We start from the raw sequence: 14,925 nt of genomic DNA, 5'->3' as shown, positions 1-14,925 counted from the left end.
TATTTTGGTGCGAAGAATGGATGCTGTAATGCCTTCTTTGATTGATGAAGACCAAACGGGTTTCTTGAAAAATAGACAAACCCACGATAATATTAGACGAGCTTTACACATCATCGAACACATTAATAATAAGAAAACAAGCTCAGTTATTCTTAGCTTAGATGCTGAAAAAGCATATGATTCAGTGAATTGGGACTTCCTCTTCCTAGTGATGAAAAGATTTGGTTTCTGTAGCGAGTTTATAAGATGTTTCCAAGCTCTTTATTCTCTCCCTACTGCCAGAATAAAAATTAACGGTAGCCTCTCCGATACTATTTTTTTAGAACGAGGATGTAGACAGGGGTGTCCAGCAAGCCCCTACCTCTTCAACTTGTTTATCGAACCTCTAGCCCAGGCTGTACGTCAGGAAGCATCGTTGAAAGGGATTGTAATAGGAGGGGACGAGTACAAGGTGTGTTTATACGCAGACGATGTCTTGGTGACAATCACGGATCCCAGCTCAGGTATACCAGTATTAATGGGGATGTTGGAAACATATGGCCTGTATTCAGGGTATGTCCTTAATGTCAAAAAAACTCAAGTTCTGTCATTTAATTTTTCTCCGGACCAGACACTACTGGCAAAATTCAAGTTTAATTGGGAGGCAACTGCTATCAAATATTTGGGAGTGTTTCTGCCTAGAGATCTGACACAACTGTATGATATTAATTACAGTCGTATTAATAGAGAAATATATAGCGATCTCAACATTTGGGCCTTGCTCCCTCTCGACCTTGGCAACAGGATACAGATAATTAAAATGAATATTCTCCCCAAACTACTCTTTTTCTTGCTTTACCTATTCAAATTCCAGAGAAGCAATTCAGGGAATGGAATAAGCAGATTTCGAGATTCATTTGGCTTAACAAAAGACCACGGGTGAAGTTCTCTACTTTGCAGGTGCCGAAAGACAAAGGGGGCTTGGCTCTACCTTCATTAAGGAATTACTACTTATCTGCTCAGCTGAGGTCATTGGTGTGTTGGTGTAATCCATCTTTTTGTGCGAGGTGGAAGACTATTGAGATGTCTCTCTCAGACACGCCAATCCAGTCTAGACTTGGTCACGCGGCTTCTGATTTGGACGATACCTTGACGCCCAGCCACTGGGTCACTTTTACATTAAAAATATGGAGGGGAGTGGTCAAGCAGGCGCAACTCCAGGAAGAGATAAAACTTCTGAGGTGACCCTGATTTTCTACCTGCTTCCCACGATAGTAGATTTAAACAATGGGTGTGGCATGGAATCACTGCTGGGTGTTTGGTTATTGTAAAATCTAAAATTATGGCTTTTGATACCCTATGCAAAACTTACGATCTCGGGAAACAAGACTTTTTTCAATACTTGCAACTCCGTGACTATATTGGCAAAAGACTGAAGAGCTGTGTCCGTGGAGACTTCTCGATTGTTAATATTTTCATTGATGCTTATGACTCTGGGAGTAACAGAGCCTTGATAAGTAAACTGTATAAATGTCTGACTAAGCTCAAAGGGCACTCAACGATTTACATAAAGCAGAAATGGGAAAAAGAAATGGACATTGTGATTACAGAAGATGGGTGGGCACGGATCTGGGAGACACAGTTTACCACGACTAACTCCAACATGTGGCGGGACTTCTGCTGGAATAACATTATACGCTATTTCATAACGCCTAAACAGAAGTCTAAATTCAGTGCTACACCTGCGTTTTGCTGGAGGAGTTGTGGGGAAGACGTGGCTGATTACGGTCATGTATTCTGGTCCTGCCCACTCATACGACCCTTCTGGACGGAAGTTATAAAGATAATTACGGAGGTGTTGGGATTCCACATGTCTTGTACATTTACCTCATTGTATCTGGGGTATTTTACAGACGATTTAGTTGCAGATGATGTTTACCTTCTGAAAGTTCTCTTGGCTTCTGCGAAGAAGGCCATAACAAAACGCTGGCTCTGTAGAGACCCTCCCACTGTAACACTTTTTACCTCTATAGTGGAAGACGTCAAATTGATGGAATGTATGACTTTCACTCTGCGACTGCAGGGAGATTTGGGAAGGAGACGGTGGAGAAAATGGCTGGACTTTACAGCTTGTGGCAGCACCCTTTGATGCATAGAATTAGTAATGCAGACTTGTTGACGTATGTATGTGTGGATGTGCAGATGTATGTACAGGTGTATGTTATCTTCCCATGACCTCATACTGTTTCTGTTTTTTCTTTTTCTATTTTATCTTGTTGCATAAAAATGTTCCTAAACAAATAAAAAGTGTCAAAACAAAAACAAAAACATACGAACAGATGAAGTATACAAAACAACAGAACATGAACACACAAAGCCAGGGGTAAAAGAAAAAGGTAACAATTATAAGAATACACGCAAAAATCCACATACACAAGTTGTTTTGAGAGCCTTTTTGTTGGTGGAGTCTGATATTGATTGTATGTACATTTCCACATCCTTAAAATAATGACAGAAATATGGTGTTTTGTTAGTAAACCTGCTGTTTGATGGTCATGTCGCATTAAATCCGTCTTTTACGTCACTGACACAAGACAGACGCCAATTATCAGCGGTGGAGCAGACATGGTGAACGCTTCCTGGACATCCATGGTAGATGTCAGTGAAACTGTTGGGAAGACAACGTGAACATTTTATTTGTACTGTCTAATCTGCAGATTCTGACAGAAATCTGCAGCTATCCTTTTGAAGCACCGCTCCTCTAAAACAGCAACAAGGATCATTATTTAGGTTATTTACATTATTATGTAAATAACAAAATAACTTAAAGCAAAAATTGGGAAATGTAAAGTCTGAAGTCTTTATATTAAGGCCATCAGTCAAACATTGTTTGCTCTGGGTCTAAACAGAGCGCGTTGTGTGTGACGTCTTCTTTTGCGCATGCGGGCCGCTTTGAGCGTTCACACTAGAGCGCGTTTGCTGTCGCATTTTATTTGTAGTGTGAACAAGCAGACAAAAAAAATCAGATTTGATCAAAAAATCAGAATTGAGCATCAAGACCTGCAGAGTGAACGTAGCCTATCTCTCCACCATCAGGCTGCTGGGAGACGCGTTCTATCACCGGCGTGACGTCTGCACAACTGTTTTATACGTGAGCTGTGGGGCGTGGCCAGGCGTGCCGAAGCATCTTAAAGAAGTATCCACGCACCACGACCAAGGTACCCCGTACATATGGAATATGTAACAGTGTGGAGAGATAGTCTCTCACTAAGAGAACCAAGGTTACACAGTAACCGTGCAGTACGAGCCAATCAGGAGCCTAACCTGGTAACCACCTGAGTCAGAACATCATCGACAGTGAGATCAATAAATATTATTGATCCTCAGGTCATTGATGACTTCAGGGAGAGCTGCTGCGATTGGTTCTTATCATAAAGACTGTGACATCAAAGGTAGTTGTAAATTATTTCTAATACTCTGAAGAAGAAGAGAAGATTAAAAACATCTATAATTATTGATCATCACTGGATCCAGGTGATTGTTTGACATTCAGCTGCTGATAACAGAATGATGCGTGAAACAGAGACATACAGATGTGATCACTTTGGTGTGGGTGGGGTCAAGTGCACAGAGACTGATCAATACCTTCTCCTAGGGCTGCTCGATTATGGCAAAAATGATAATCACGATTATTTTCACTGACATTGAGATCTCGATTATTTGACGATATTTATTTAATAATAACAATGTGTTGAATAATGACTTTAAAAAATAATATGAAATAGTGTGCAAATACTGATAACAGTGCAAATGTTTGCAATATAAGAAATCAATGAAAAATGTAAACGTCTGTGTTTAGTGAACTTTGCAGTGTTGCTCTGTGGTGCAGCTACTGTAGCAAAGTTTACCCACTGTGTCTACTTGATCCACGTCTGACTGAACCCATAATGTTTCCACACCACTGAAGCTTTTTACCTCTTCAACCAACAGCAGTCACTCTCCTCTCCAAATAACTCCTGCTTAGCTTTCCGAGCTTCCCTCAGGTCCTCTTAATTGTTGTGACGCGTGTTCGAAATGCAGAGAGGTGCGCTTGATTTGCCACACAGAGCAGCGTGAGAGTAAAGCACGAGGGAGGGGCTAATAATCGGCTCAGTCATTTTTAATGATCGTTGAAAGCCCAGATTGTAATCGTGATTAAAATTCAATTAATTGAGGAGCCTCCCAGAGCTTTTTATTATTATAAACTTTGCAGTAAATTTGGGTGTGTTTGATTTTCTCTCGGCTCTGATCCTTGTTGGCGTCGTTACCTTTTATCACGTCTGTTCATGCACAGATATCCTCGTGTTGGTGTTGTTCCCACATCATCATAATAAATGTTGTTCCAGGTTCAACATTGCAACTGACCAATCACATTGTTGTGACGTCATACTTTTGTGACTTCGGAAAAAACGCTGAAAAAAAAAAAAAAAAAAAATCTACTGAACTTGCGAGAAACCGCCGCTGTCGCCGATCCAGCAGCTGTAATTCTTTGCATTTCAGGATACTGTTCTTTAATAAACCGTAAGCATTACACATGCTGTCCTTGCAACACTGGAATGTCATAAATGAATCAATTGCTTGGCTTGCAAAAGTATGACATCACAACAATGTGATTGGTCAGTTGCAATGTTGAACCTGGGACAACATTTATTATGATGATGTGGGAACAACACGAGGATATCAGATCATCCTCTGTTCAGTGTCACTGCCTCGTGTGGCTCGTGTTCACAGCAGGTCTGCCGGTCAGGGCAGAAATCACAGATCAATGCCACATCACTTTTATTTCAACACAATGACTCACTGAGAAAATACAATCTTTGAAAAAAGGAGAGCTGTCCTTTGTTTCCTCGCACTGACACTAATGAAAAGAAATAAAGAAGTGGGCGGGGTTTGTCGGGGCCCTTTCACCTCCAGCACGCTGCTTTAAGACAAAGTTGTCGAACGGCTCGGAGGTCAGAGCTGGACTCGGCTGCACGGCAGGCTTCATCAGAGAAACCGCGTGGATGAGTCTGAGCTGCAGAGAGCTGTCTCTGTGACGCTCGCCACGCAGAAACAAAGAGCAGACCGATCACGCTCTACTGTCCTTTAGAGGCCGCGGCCCTGCTCCGTCCTGTCAGTCACATGACCTCCTGCAGTTGTTCTTCAGCCTCAAACTTACAGAAACAGGTTTTAGATGCAGGATGCGGACCTGCCTTAACATGGGCCGGCGGGCGCCGTCTGTCCTGTCCCCCGGGTTTAAATCATCCCGCTCCACTGAAGCGACGTGTAGCAGACCCTGGCGTCTGGCCCCGGCGAACACAGAAGGACCGTCTTCTTCACGTTGGATCCCAGACGAGCCACGGCGAGGACATCCAGCAAACACACGGACTCATCCAGAGACACACAGACGGCGATAAAGTGAGCGTGGAACCGCAGAGGGTCACCTGACGAGACATGACCGCACAGAGTCAGCAGCAGCCTGACATCACTGACGTCAGCAGTGATGTCAGGCTGTCAGCCTCAGGAATCATTCTGGTCAGGTGTTGAGCTCCTCACTCACCTGGATACACCAGGAAGTCTCCTCCAAACTTTCCTGCTGAGGTCAGGTAGAAGCCCCGCCCCCGTAGGTCTCTGAACACCTGGTACCTGGCGTCACAGCGGGGCTCAGCCCCTGTTGGCCCGTAGGCCTGCAGGAAGGCTCGAGCTTCAGGACAGTAACTTAGCCCCGCCCTCGCCGTGCTCAGCTGGACTGCCATTGCTGACTGCGGGAAGGTGAAGTTCTGGTCCAGAGCCTGCAGGCGGCGCCGCAGGGCTTCATCTGCACTTGTAGCGCCAGACTCTGCACCTGAGAGGACGGGCACCGTGAGCGCAGCCGCCAGGTACAGAATGCAGAAACCTTATCACGGCAACACTCACCTGTCATAGCTCGGAGCAGCGCCAACTTCCTGTCCTCCAGTGCGAGGACGCTCTGCTCCTCAAAGCTCCTCTTCTCCTCCTCCTCGTGCTTCTGACGGAGCTCCGCCCCCCCCCCAATCCTGCTGAGAACAACAACAACACATCAAACACACAGGACGCTCGGCCTTGCAGTTCCTATGACAACCAGCAGTGAGTCCGTGCCACAGAGTCCCGTGTTAAAATAAACATGTCTGCAGCCTGGCACGCTAACTGTACGTACAGGGTGACAGTGACCTCGGAACAGCCAACATGGCGGCCAGCTTAATGAGGTGCCACGATGAGCGCCAGCACCTCTAACGACCCGCTCTGACCTGGCAGCGGTCCGGCAGGGCTGCAGCGGCGCGGCGCTCCCTCAGCAGCCCCTCCTCCTCCGGCAGCAGCAGCAGCGGTCGACCCAGGCGCCCGTTCTGTCGGGGCGTTCGGGGCAGCGACCCCAGGAGTGCCCCCACCAGGCCTTGAGCCCTAACAGCCCTCAGGTCCTGCATCCTCCACACCAACGGGGCGGAGTCACACAAACTCACTCCCACAGCTGGGGCGGCGTACTCTTCCTCAGAGCCCAGACGCCGCTCCCCGCAGGACAGCGCCTCCATCAGGACGACCTGTGGAGACAGAGGACTCAGTCAGCTGACGTGTGAGAGTCACACACACAGCCTCTGCAGGAGGATCAAATGATGGCGAGCTGCTAGAAAAACTTTATTCCACAAAAGAACAAAGTCCAAGTGCAGCAGCTACCTCAGTCGCACACAGATTACATGAAATACATACAGCACACAACGTTTCACAACTTGTTGTCCTGATGTGGTCCGGATAAAACGCCGTTCCAAAACCACTGGGATCACTTTTTATAGTCTGACATAAACATGTGCAGTGTGAGCACGCCAGAACAAAGGAACAGACTCGTGTGTGGCATCACAGTTTGACTGTTTTAAGGAAACCTATGGTAGGACACACCTGTGGACACGTTTAAAGGACACGTCCTTCTTCCAGGTAATACCAGAGACGAGGCGATTCCAACAGAAGACTTCCTCCTGGAACAGAGCTCTGACCTCTTCATCACAGTTTCAACAACATCAGAATTACAGACAAAGAAACAAAAGCTCCAGTTTATGAAGATGACATCACACATGCTTGTAGGAAGCTGAGTAATAATAAATGTGTTGTTTAGAGAGGAGGAAGACAGCAGCGTTCTCATAAGAGTTCATCATTGAAGAGTTCTTTATAAAAATCTTCAGCCTTATCTTTGCTTTTTCACTGCAGAAGATTTCTTTGATTTTTGAGCTGAAGAGTCAAGGATCCATTCCCAGCTCTACAGCTCACCTGGAGATGCCCGCTGCCTCTCAGAGACCGAGCTCAATGAGCACCGGCTGAAACTGAAGTTTAATGAGCCTCGTCTTTGTTGGTCTTTAGTGAGAACGATACCGAACAATCAAATCTCACCTTTATTGACGTGAAGACAGAGACCTGCTGCTCCGTAGGAGACGTGAAGTGTTTTAATAGCTAAATGAAATTTGGCTCCAAACTTGTATCGTCTGCTGACTGACACTCTCCGAGCCGACAAACAGCTGAGGAACCAGCCGACTGAGCATGCGCACTTACGGTCCGATCCGAGGCTCACTCCGACTCTCCGGTCCGTCAGCCGATCCAATCCCCGAGCTCACGAGGGAGCGCCTGGTCGCGACCTGCCGTAAACTGCTGCGGCTGTAGCTGTTGTCAGTGGGCGGACCGGAAACACGAGCGCTTAGACCGGAAGAAGCAGCGCAACTGCCGGGTCACGTGAGTTCCCTGCTCTTTCCTCTGAAAGTGTTTTTAGTTGAACAGTGTAAGAAGTAAAAATGAATTAACACAAGGGGACTTAAAGACTCAATTAAGCGCAAAGCTGTTTTTCTGTTCTGGGGCAACAGGCAAATTGTTTTTTCCCCAGGAAACTCATTCTGAGGAAGCTGATGTGAAATTTTGGTCACAACAATGGGGAGATAAATTTTTTTAGTCATGGTACAAACAGGTCGGCTATTTGCTTCAACAGATGTCCTGGTAGGCTTTTGTGCAACATGGCAGACAAAAATGGACATTGGGTTGCCTGTGTGTTAAATACCGATAATACTCTGATTATTTTGGTTAATGTTTATGGATACAACAATGATCAAGAGAATAAGAACCTGCTGCATCAAATTTCTACAGTTATAAAGGAACTTTACACCAAATTCCCTACTGATTATATAGTAGTTGGAGGTGATTCAATGTGACTCCTGATGAATGGTTGGATAGATGGCCTTCAAAATTTTCAAGAGAACATAAAAACCCAATATTTGAAAATTTCGCTAATGATACTAAATTAATAGATGTGTGGAGATTGTTAAACAAAGATGTAAAACAATTCACCTGGCACAAACCTAATGGTCAAAGCAGGTCACGTATTGATTATTGGTTGGTATCCAACTCAATTTTACAATATGTTAAGGAAACAGTCATCTCTAACAGTCCAAGTTTAAGTTTAATTTCAACATTTTGTTTTGTTGTAAAGGGTGACAGGGCTTGGCTTCCTTTTGGTAGTGGACCATTGATCAGGAAGCCAAGCCCTATATATATGATACAATCTCACTGCACTTAGCCTAATCCTTCATTGCCCTGAAGAATTCTGTGGTGTACGGACCTCCTCTCCAAGGAAAGAAAATGCAGAGAAGACTCACCACTCAGCAGGCCTTGGAAATGATCCTGAGGGAAGTCGACCCTTGTGACTCGGATGGAGAAGACCTAGGAGTTCAGCCGGATTCGGACTCAGAGCTGTCTGATCAGTCTTCCGGTTAGTTTCATTTCATGTTATTTCCTATTTCATTTCAAACAAGTAAGTGGATGTAGTTAGTAAGTAAGATATTTCAGACATTATTCTGATACAGAGGAGGAGATACTGGAATTATAATTAGTATCTATGCATGCATTTGTGATTTTGTTTGACCTTCCCATTGCTCACAATTTGAATTTGTTCACACTGCAGATGAGGAGACTGCTTCTCCACCGAAAAAGAGAGCTTGTTTGGGGACTGAGACAGCGAAAGATGGCACAGTGTGGCGTGAAGAACAGGTGAGGGCCCGTCTCCCTTTCACCCCGATAGAAGCGTACGCTGCAGATGGAGAGCCAACGGCTAAGGCCAGGAGAAGGATCTCGAGTCGCCTTCAGAGCTTCCTGTGTTTCATCACTCTTGACATGCTTCATAGCATTCAAGAATGGACTATTCAACATGCACAGCAAACGGAGCATGTTCATTGGTTCATGGACCTCCCATGGATACCATGGCAGTGCCAGGATTGTGAGTGATTGCTGAAAATGTTGAAATGTACTCACTCACTTTTTATTATTATTTGTAAATATGTGTACAAATGGTTGGTTTTTTGTACTGTTTTTATCAATAAATCTCAGCAACAAAGGACATACACCCATGTGTGTTGATTTCTCCCTAAGATGGCAAACTGAAACACTCCAAGTTGGTGACTTTTGGAGATTTATTTCCCTGGATGATTGAGAATGCATCAAGATGAAACACAAAAGGAAGTGCACAGCTTTTAGCAGCTCCCCCACGCCCTCAATCACCCCCCCCCCACTCCCCTCCCTCCAGAATTCCCAGATAACGACCTAATATACATATGAATGACTAGCCAATTTAGCTTCCACTTGGCTGAAGCTAAAGCTTAGCTAAAAGCCTACCAGCCTGTTAGAGCCATTATTCGCCATTATTCTAAGACTACACTACACTAAAACAACACATTTAAGGATTATTGGAAATTTAACTCTCAGCTGCTGAGAAATGAGGAGTATTGTAATTCTATTAAAAAATAATTTTAGATATTCAGAATGATGAAGCCATCAATACACCGATACTCAAATGGGAATATCTTAAATTTAGAATCAGAAAAACCTCAATTACATTCGGTAAAAAGTTAAACAGACAAAGGAAAGAAGAGGAATCAAATGTATTAAAAGAACTTATGAATCTGTATGGCAAATTGAATTGGACTGAGGAAGAAAAAATTAATAACTTACAATCTAAATTGGACGAAATGTACCTTTATAGAGCCAAGGCTGCTTATTTGCGATCCAAAGCCAAGTGGATAGAAGAGGGTGAAAAGAACACTGCCTATTTTTGCAATCTAGAACAACGTAGACAAGAATATAATTCAATATGTAACCTAATAATCAACGGAGAGGAATGTACAGACACTAAACAGTAACCTTTATAAGTCTTCATACTCAGAACAAAATGTCACCTCCTTCTTTGACAAAATCAGTAATTGGATTCCAGTAATTGATGATAATTTTAGAGAAATTTGTGATGAAGACCTAACTATAGAAGAATTTGATTTTGCTATTAAGAGCATGGCATCTGATCGCTCACTGGGACCAGATGGAATAACAACTAATTTCTATAAGCACTTTTGGGAAGACCTAAAATTACTATTATTCAGTGCGTTAAATGAATGTATAAATCAAAAGGAGCTTATGGCAACAATGAAACAGGGAGTTATAAAATTAATTCCAAAACCAGGGAAAGATAAGAAAAAACTAAGTAATCTAAGACCTATAACACTTTTAAATACAGACTACAAAGTTTTTACAAAAGTTTTAGCAACAAGACTAAAAACAGGTATTTCTGAAATAATTAGCCCGACACAATCAGGATTTCTCAAAAGACGGTTGATCCAAAATAATATCCGCTTGGTTTTGGACCTCATCGATTACAATTACCTAATTACGGATGATGGTTTTATGTTGTTCTTGGACTTCCATAAAGCATTTGATTCTATCGAACACACTTTTATTATTAAGACATTTAAACATTTTGGGTTTGGAGATGCATTTCTGGATATGATCACTATGTTATACACTGATATTAATAGTTGTGTTTCTCTTTCAGAAGGCACATGTCCCAGGTTCAGGGTGGAGAGAGGTATCAGGCAGGGCTGCAGCATCTCACCTCTTTTATTCATTGTAGCCACTGAATTACTTGCTATTACTGTCATAAATTCAAACATCAAAGGATTAGACATAAATAACCACAAATTAATAATAAGTCAGCTTGTCGATGATACAACAGTCTTTCTAAAAAATAAAGAACAAATTCCATTGGCCTTAGATACAATAAAGATCTTTTCTGATGCTTCTGGACTACGGCTGAACCTGGACAAATGTGAACTCATGAGTATCCACAATTGTTCTCACTCTTCTTTGTATGATATACCTGTCAAAAATGAAATCAAATATCTTGGAATCTGGATAACTAAATGCATGGCTGATAGTGAAGAAAAGAATATTCAGAATACAATTGACAAATGCAAAAAAACTCTGAACCATTGGCTACAGAGAGATTTAACGTTGTTCGGCAGGATAATGTTGACCAAGGTTGAATCTTTGTCCAGATGAATCTGTCCAGCTTGTTCCCTAGCCATCCCACCAAGAATTATAAAAGACATCAATAAGGTGAATTTTAATTTCATATGGAAAAATAAACATCATTATGTCAGTAACAGGGACGTGATAAAAGACTATGAAGAGGTGGGTTTAAAAGCAATCGATTTTGAAATAATGAATGGCATTTTAAAGATTAATTGGCTACGATCTTTCTTAAAAAATGATAATGAGATCTGGTTCTTGATACCATCTCTTATTTTCAACAAAGTTGGGGGGATCCAATTCCTTTTAGTGTGTGATTTTGAAATTTCTAAACTGCCCATAAAACGTTCCAAATTTCATCAAAGAGTTTTGTTAAATTGGAAATTAATGTTTAAACATAACTTTAGTCCCCACAACGTTCCACTGTGGAACAATAGGGTGATATTGAATCAGGGGAAATCTATGTTTGTGGAAGAATGGATGACAAAACTAATTTGGTCTGTGACACATATAATGGATGAAAATGGAGACATACTTGAATTAAACAGGCTTAATGAGAAATATGACATGAGTTGCTCGTCCGAGCTCTATAAAAAGGTCTCACAGAATATCCCAACAGTCCTTGTAAATACGATAAAGAACAGTTTTTCAAATATACCGACTCTAAATTTGCATAAAGTTAAACTAGATGGTCTTGACTTGGTTAATGAAAAATTCAATAATCAGTTTTTGAGGAGGTATTTGGTTAACACCTTATATCCAGGTAGGACAAAACATTCACTCATCTTTAAAGATTATAACAAATCTGAGATCTCGTTGATCAGAACCAAATATTTAAAATTTCCAATTCCCCCCAAATTTAAAGAAGTCCATTTTAGAACTACAAAAAATATTTACCCCTCCATCGAATTTATGAGAGACAGATTTAAATTTGTGTTAGACAACTGTTATATTTGTAAAACAACTTCGGAAACAACAGAGCACATGTTCTATGGGTGTGGGACAATCCAGAACTTATGGAAATCTCTCCATGTCCTAATATTGTCCCAGTATGGAAATATTGATTTTTGGTCTTTTCAAAATATTCAAATTGGAGTAATCCTTAAGGACAAAAATAGTGAGTTTTTAGTTAACAATCTCATTATTATAACAAAGTATTACATACATAAATGCCGATATGCTAAATACCCCCCTTCATGGCCTGCTCTTAAAAACGAACTCTCCCTGTCCCGTAAATCTCTTAAGCTAATAAATAAGCCCCAAGCAATCAAATTGCATAGATTTTTGAAGAGTTTGATTTTTCTTAGCCCCTTATTTAAGTTATGAGTCTTGTTTATGGAACCTCACTTTTAGAGAGTTTATGATCCCCCTTGTCTCCTTTATTTCTGTTCCTTGTTTTACATTCTTTTTTATTGTTATTTATTTATTTTTGTATTGGTTATTCATCTTTTTATATTATTATTATGTAGATGTGTGCGTATGCATGTATGTGTGTATATATATATGTATGTATGTATGTATGTTTACTTTCAGTTATTGTCGATTTCATCGTGGTGTACCAACGGCACTGTGGCAGTGATGTGTATTCCTCTGATCGGGAGAAAAGAAAAAGGTGTGATTCTGTTCTGAATGATTCAATATGTCGCTTGTCTCTTTGAGATTGTCATTGTTATTGTTCTAAATAAAGTTCATTCATAGGTCGTTTGGACGTGCTGGTGCGTCCGTGGACTCCAGAGGGTTAAATCAGTTTTTGATGGTTATAAAAATGTTCTGTGATGATGGCAGTATGTAACACACGTTTTGATCTGATAAACACACCTGATGTCTGATAACTTGAAGACATCAGTTGTCAGAGATGGACGCTGCGTCATTAACACTGACCTCAAGCGTCGGCTTTTGGATCCGATGCTTGGAAACTGCTGAACTCTTCAGTGGATGGGGTCCTGTGGACGTGTCACTACTGCCACCCAGACTCTGACACAGCCTAATGTTCCTCAGCTTTGATGCAGAAACACTCGTTCCACACCCAAGGATCCACTGAGGGGACGACAGCAATCAACCAGATGACACCGGGCTGTCCTTTGGTAAACTCCGGGACACCTGCTGCTGTTTTTCAGTTTATAAGACACTAAGTTCAAATCCAGCTGGACACAGGTAACTGGTTAAAGAAGTGTTTGTGTTTATTGTCTTACTGTTTTAAAGGTGATTTTTAGAGGATGTAGAAAATCCATTTACTGCAAACATGTTAAACAGCAGCTTGACAGAATAAATAATTCTTCTGATAAAATCATATCAGTTTAACATAAAGTCAACATAAACAGGTGTAAATGTAACCAAACTGTCGGTGTTATTTTAACATGAGGCGACTGCAAAGAGTTCACATGAATGACAAACACACAAATCATGTTGGTATGAAAGTTGTGCAGTTATACAACAAAGATTAATGTTGACTAAACACAACTTTATTTCATGTTAATGAAGCTGATGGTTTCTGTCGATGCAGAACAGACCGACGGTCTGCCAAAGCAACCCCGGAGTTTATCACCGCAGACACGGGGAACATTGTTCAGTCAGCTGATTTGAAGCCAGCGAGCGTTTCACTGGTTGAAGACAGAAATGTCCACAAACAAACAGCAGCTGAGAGCCGCTGCAGTAAAGGTGACAGCGCATTAAAGAGCAAAGAAGCACATGGTAACGTCCATGAGCTGTCAGTGTCAGCGGAGGGTTTGCAACCAAGTGTTAAAAATGAACGTTTTATTTTCACTTATCTTTACTTACCTTAGTATGGAAGCCCGTTTACGCCAAAAAACCCAAGTATCCATAAGTCGAAATTTCGACTTATGTTTCTCCAAATTTCGAGTTATTAACTCGAAATTTTGAGTTAATAACTCGAAATTTGGAGAAACATAACTCGAAATTTCGACTTAGCTCTGCCAATCAGTAATCTACATGAATGAGGTCACTTTCTTGTTACCCGGAAGCATATGGTGCAAAGTAGCGCGCATTCAAAACCAGATCGCAACAAACTGGCGCTTTCGCGAGTACGTTTGCTGATAGTAACGCCATGTGATTCAGCTAATAACACAAGGATTTCATCGTTTGAAGCCACGCTGAAAATACTCAGCAATCTGTGCATTCATGACTGCATGTAGCTGTAGCATTTGTACCTGAGGGCTTCAGCTTCCGGGTAACAAGGAAATGACATCATTCACATAGATTACTGATTGGCAGCGCCAACTCGAAATTTCAAGAAAATAACTCAAAATTTTGAGTTATGGATCCTTTTTCCCCCCTTAGTGGCAGAAACAGGCTTCCATACCCTGGAGCCCTGAAATGACGGTGTGTTATAAAGTCTGTAGCAGTCTGTGTTTAACTCACTGAGTCAAAGCTGAACGTCTGCACTTCACCTGCATCTCCAGAAAACCGTCTGCATCCTGTGAACCTGCCTGTATAAACGATGAGCTGCCCTCATGGTGGAGCTCGTGTGTGTAAAACCATCAGCAAACTGGACAGAGGATCGGGGAGCTGGACCGAGGTCGCCCGGCCCACTTTAATCACTTAGTGGTATCGACCACAGACGGAACATCAGCA

The 14,925-nt window shown here is 42.1% G+C and overlaps 1 protein-coding gene across 1 annotated transcript; it reads right to left on the bottom strand.

The window, feature by feature from the left end:
- Positions 1-4,780: 4,780 nt before the first annotated feature.
- On the bottom strand, positions 4,781-7,383 carry tsen34 (TSEN34 tRNA splicing endonuclease subunit). The gene is given in 6 exon segments (XM_026193625.1): positions 4,781-5,441; positions 5,558-5,842; positions 5,914-6,025; positions 6,027-6,035; positions 6,264-6,551; positions 6,904-7,383. Coding segments are annotated over 5 exon segments (873 nt in total). The 5' UTR covers positions 6,543-6,551; positions 6,904-7,383; the 3' UTR covers positions 4,781-5,253.
- Between the last annotated feature and the right edge of the window lie 7,542 nt (positions 7,384-14,925).

This window comes from Astatotilapia calliptera, chromosome 14 (assembly GCF_900246225.1).
Source record: "Astatotilapia calliptera chromosome 14, fAstCal1.2, whole genome shotgun sequence".
Lineage (NCBI taxonomy): Eukaryota > Metazoa > Chordata > Actinopteri > Cichliformes > Cichlidae > Astatotilapia > Astatotilapia calliptera.
Note: the sequence above shows the minus strand (reverse complement) of the source record. Positions and strands in the feature narration are given on the sequence as shown.